Source organism: Antrostomus carolinensis, unplaced genomic scaffold, assembly GCF_000700745.2.
Source record: "Antrostomus carolinensis isolate BGI_N321 unplaced genomic scaffold, ASM70074v2 scaffold24005, whole genome shotgun sequence".
Taxonomy (NCBI): Eukaryota; Metazoa; Chordata; class Aves; order Caprimulgiformes; family Caprimulgidae; genus Antrostomus; species Antrostomus carolinensis.
Window position 1 is genome coordinate 9776 of NW_010318762.1, and position 380 is coordinate 10155.

The 380-nt window shown below is 51.8% G+C and overlaps 1 protein-coding gene across 1 annotated transcript in view; it reads left to right on the forward strand.

Moving 5' to 3' along the window:
- The window catches only part of LOC104525788 (phosphoglycerate kinase), a gene marked incomplete at its 5' end in the record, with an annotated part of 11920 nt that overhangs the window by 8243 nt on the left and 3297 nt on the right, over nucleotides 1-380 (forward strand). Inside the window, one exon of the mRNA XM_010169040.2 lies at nucleotides 203-380. This exon is cut by the window's right edge and continues 1 nt beyond it. Coding sequence (XP_010167342.2) covers nucleotides 203-380 — 178 coding nt within the window. The remainder of the gene's footprint in view (nucleotides 1-202) is intronic.

Here is a 380-nt window from a genome sequence, read left to right on the forward strand (position 1 = left end):
AGCAGGTCCCCTACACCGGGTTGCACAGGGAAGTGTCCAGGCGGGTTTGAACATCTCCAGAGACGGAGACTCCACACCCTCTCTGGGCAGCCTGTCCCAGGGCTCCGGCACCCTCACAGTCTGGCCTGACTGCTGCTGTTCTCTTCTGTAATGACCAGTAGCTAAACAAACGCCTCTAACTTTTCCCAAATAATTTCTCTAGATTGGCAACTCTCTGTTTGATGAAGAGGGATCAAAAATTGTCAAGGACCTGATGGCCAAAGCGGAGAAGAACGGTGTGAAGATTACTCTGCCTGTTGACTTCATCACTGCAGACAAATTTGATGAGCATGCACAGACAGGGGAAGCCACAGTGGCTTCAGGCATTCCTGCTGGTTGGG